A 4,536-nucleotide genomic window follows, 5' to 3' on the forward strand; every position below is an offset into this window, starting at 1 on the left:
ACCCCACTCCTCCATCAGCAGCCTCACTTTCCAGCCCTCTGACTCTGGAGCAGCTATGGGGCCCCAGATCTGGACAGGCAGGAGCCCTGACCTATCTGTAACACTGAATATAGGGCTAAAAGGGTGAGTCCTTGGAGCTGTCTTGCATAGGGCCTTTGCATCCTATGTGGCACAGGCAAAATATTTTAGCACTTTAGCAGTGTTTAATTACCAAGGTAAGTTGGGTAAAGCTGGTCGCTAAATTACCCATCAGTCTAATGACAGAGCAGCATGCTGTTATTAAGGCTCCAAACGCAAGTCCTACATGGGCTTGGGTCAGTGAGTGCTAGGAGGGCCTCCTGACTGGTACCTGGATGGTGGCTTCTAGGGAGAGGCATTGAAAGCCTTGGATATTTGCTACTCCATCCCCCTTGGCAGCTTCCACGCTGAGTGGCTGCTGAGGTAGAGAAAGATTAACTGGGGCAACAGAAGGAACTTGGAAAATTTCAGCTATGAGGGGATTTTTACCATCACTAGTGGGGGTTAGGACATGGACTGAGAAGTGGGGCTATTTCCCTCTTATACTTATTGTCAGTAAAATGGAGTAACTCCTTCTCCATGTTAAAGCCCAACCTAGTTTGCACTGACAAAATTACAAACACAGATTGTGGACATTAAAAAAGTTTATTTGATCAAATTTTAGACACAATCAAATAGGAAGAAAGTAGCTCTCAGTACAGTTTCTTTTCCAGGATGAAATAATCCCTGTTTCATACCAAGCTACTGCAGGACAACCCTTGCTCTCCTAAGCAGGAAGGAGGCTGGTGTTCTTTCCACCTGTGGATTTGCTCCCTAGGGATATGGCATGCTCTTTGGCAGGTCACACCACAGCCCTTGTTCTCACAGGCTAAAGAAATGTGTAAAGACCCAACAGACAAACTGAACTAGTGATACAGCAAAGGTGCCTGTACAGGTAGGATATACACACAGGGATGCATTGCTGAGTGAGAGCTTTGTTCAGGAAGTGGTGTCCTACCTAGACCCACGTCAGACATGTCACTTCTAGCTACTGCCTCTGTGCTCACCATCTCTTAGGACTCCTCACTGGACACAAATGGCATTTCAGCTGGAGGAGTCCTTTCAACATTCAGCTCATTTTGCTGCACCATCCTTTTAAGGTGTCTAAGCCTTACCCTAGAAGCAGCTCCAAGGCTGTGGGCCACTTCCATTCAGAGGAAGACTTCTCCACCTCTTTCATCCTTCAATACTGCCCAGGGAGACAGCAGTCTTGTCTCACATCCTGGGGACTACATCAGCTGCACTACAAAACCAGATGGCTGTGAGAGATGTTCACAGGCATTTGTTTGGAGCCACACTGCATTACTCGCATTTGCCTTGCTACAGGCTCACGAGCTCGCCTATGCTTGATTTTGGTCTAGGGCAAACCATCCACAGCTATTTCTCTTTCTGCCACATTACTCCAGAGTGTCCTCAAAGTGATGGGCTGTGGCCAGATGCAGAGAACCCCCTGAGTATTGAAAGCACTGCTCGACAGACCTGTCACGCTCTCTGCTACATAAACCAAAATGAAATGTCTCTGCAAAAGAAAGTTTTAGAAAATGATGCAAGTTCTATAATAAAATATAATAAAATGTGAATAGACTCTCCAGGATATTAATCCCCTGAGAAACAGGTGAGAGGGGAAGGGAGTGAAACATAAGGAATAATTTTCTCCGGCATAAACTTCATGGATTTCCTTTGCTTTTGATTTCAGCAGATCAAGCAGTGACTTTTAGAAAAGGGAAGCATAACAGAAAGAAGCCCTGAGTCCTCCGTTCCTGTTCTGCAGCCTCAGGAAGAACAGTACAAGGTAAATTCCATTCTTCTGTGTAGATCTGAAATGGAGGATTTTACTAATGAAGAGGAACTTTCTCTCACTACAACCTCCTCCTTTTGATTCAGAACTGAATGTACGGAAAATATTACTTTAAAATTCATATCACTAGCAAAATTTTCAGGTGCCTAGAAGTTTCCCTGCATATTAGCATCTCAACTAAGTAGAATCACAGCTTTCATTTAACAACATTCATTCTTCTTTCCATCTCTATCTACCTTTCTTCATTCCATCTTTTTCCTTTCTATTTTCTTCCTTTTCTTATTTCTCTCTCCATCTCCATTTGACCCCTCAGTACTGTTATAAACCCTTTGCTGACAGTTTTGTCTCTCCTAGACAGAGCCACTCATCACTGTTCCTCACCTCTTCTTTCTTTCAAAACACCACACACACAAAAGGCCTTTCAAAGTTGGTCCCCAAGTCCACAACTACCTCTTAGGATAGGACTGTAACACTGGCACCCAGTGGACTAGAGAGTCCTCTCAGAGAAAGTTTTGCTCAAAGTATTACTGTAGCTTCCAGTGCATTTTCTCTTCAGCCTGCCAATGGCCTTTATTTAGGAAGTACCTTCTCAAGAGTACTCCCAGTACAGGGCCTGTAAGAAAGAGTGCTGCTTTTTCACAGCCAAGTGAATTCTACCTATTTTGGCAAATGGAATCAGAGGGGGAACCCAAGTCTCATGTTACAAACTCTGCACCCCATGCCTGACCACATTGCAGTTGCCTGTAACTGCCCCTGCCCTACTCTCTGCCATGCCTGTAAATCAGCCAAAACACAGGCTGATTTCAAAAGTCCCTCACGTTTATTATGCTACATCAGAACACTGAAAGTGTATGAGCTTCAACCAGAAAACTGTCATTTTGAACAATGTAAGGAACCTGCCTGTTCTAGGGTACTGAGTCTTGGTGTATTAAATGCTCCCATTAGTCTGGGACACTACAGACATGTCCAGCAGGTATTAAAGCTGCCTGGACCATTCCACATCTCAGCACAATGGAAATCTAGTTCATGTCTCCTAGGCATCTGATACTGTACCCAGCAAGAGACAGGTTTCCAAGCCCAGCAGCTTATCATACCCTCCTTGCTGGGGCCATAGGAGCAGTCACTCCAAGAAGGTGCAGAGCCAATACTGGCATTGGGTGTTTCTTTTCCCCCTCCCTCAAAGCAGCTTCAGACAAAGCAAAAGAACTTCTTCCAGCGGCACTTAGAGAGAGTCTTAATGCCTTTGGCGGTCATCTTCTTTTCCTGACGTGCCTTGTGCTCAACACCACTGACAATGGCCATGTCAAAAACTTCTTTAAGGTTCTTCTGGGTCAGTGCTGAGCATTCCAGGTAGGCTTCAGCCCGGATTTTGTCAGCTAGACCTTCTGCCTGAGGCCGGGGCACAGGCTTCACGTGGTAGCGATCCAGGCTGATGAGGACATTCACATCGTCCCGCAAGTCTGCCTGTGTCCCTACTAGCAGCACCGGTGCCCGGGGGTTGTGAGTTCGTATCTCAGGGATCCATTTCTCTGTAATGTTTTGGAAGGAGCTTGGGTTTACCACACTGAAGCAGACAAGGAAGACATCGGTGTCAGGGTAACAAAGAGAGCGCAAACAGTCAAAGTCCTCCTGCAGAAAAGGGAGGGGGGGGAAAAAAATCATCACTGGACTGTTCTTCTAACAGCATGATGCTGCAGTAGCTTTTCCACAAGTTAACTAGGATAGCAACAGAGGGAGGGCATTGTGCTGACTTTGTGGCCATGCCACGTTTCAGACACAAGTTTCAGAATTGAGGGCCTCTGTCACTCACTTGTCTGTGACTGCCATATCAGCAAAAGGCTGGTGCTCAACTAGTGCATTTCTGTTCTTCCCAGTTAAGTACTGCCTTCCTCAAAGCCTGAAAACAATCCCTGTCCCACAGGACCAGAGCTGACAGCTGCTTTGATAGAGCTTACCTGTCCAGCAGTGTCCCACAACTGAATCCGGACTGGGGCTCCATCCACGAGGACCTGCACTGTAGCAGAAGTAGAATAAGGATGAGTCTAAAGCAGCTGGCCAGCATACACACGTACGCTCATACAGGCTTTTCCTGAACGCTCTGGTTCATACCCTACTGAACAGAATCCATGACAGCGCTCCAGTAAAAATGCTGAACAGACTCACTGAAGTCGCTCAAGTCTCCTCCCAGATGAGCATCCTCCCAAGCCTCACTAAGACTGCTGAAGCTTGCACTGGAAACATCAAGAGAGCTGCAGTAGACCTGATTTTGTTAGCTCTCAGGTGTTTTGTGTTCTTCTCCAGAATTTTGAAAGAATAGTTCCACATTACTGGCCAACTGCTTCTCTAGACAAGAAGAGCCCTTAGCCAAACGGTTCCCCGAGAACCACTTGTTCTTCTTCCACAACCCAAGAAAAAAAGATAAGGATAAAGCCAGAGAACTTCAGCAACTTGCTTCTAGCTCCTTGGCCAAGCAAATTCAAATCAGTGTCCATCAAACAAGCTATTGGAGATTTTTCCCATCCAGACCAGAAATCTGGCCTTAAAAAAATGTTATGTGAGTGTCCTAGCTAGGGAAAAACCCACCTTTGTCATGAACAAGGAAATACTAAGGAAAGAGCGATGAGTGAAATCCCTTGCAGAGACTATCCACATTCTGAAACACTGCTGAGTTACACCTGCAA

General features: G+C 45.9%; 1 protein-coding gene across 1 annotated transcript in view; it reads right to left on the bottom strand.

Annotated features, from left to right (window-relative positions):
- Positions 1–644: 644 nt before the first annotated feature.
- Positions 645–4,536, bottom strand: part of RHOV (ras homolog family member V) — a 5,003-nt gene continuing 1,111 nt past the window's right edge. Inside the window, exons 2-3 of the mRNA XM_017741610.1 lie at positions 3,811–3,897; positions 645–3,484 (exon numbers count right to left, since the gene is read on the bottom strand). Of these exons, the coding sequence (XP_017597099.1) occupies positions 3,044–3,484; positions 3,811–3,897 (528 nt within the window). The 3' untranslated portion in view covers positions 645–3,043. The remainder of the gene's footprint in view (positions 3,485–3,810; positions 3,898–4,536) is intronic.

The sequence above is a fragment of the Corvus brachyrhynchos genome, unplaced genomic scaffold, assembly GCF_000691975.1.
Source record: "Corvus brachyrhynchos isolate BGI_N302 unplaced genomic scaffold, ASM69197v1 scaffold115, whole genome shotgun sequence".
NCBI classification, from domain to species: domain Eukaryota; kingdom Metazoa; phylum Chordata; class Aves; order Passeriformes; family Corvidae; genus Corvus; species Corvus brachyrhynchos.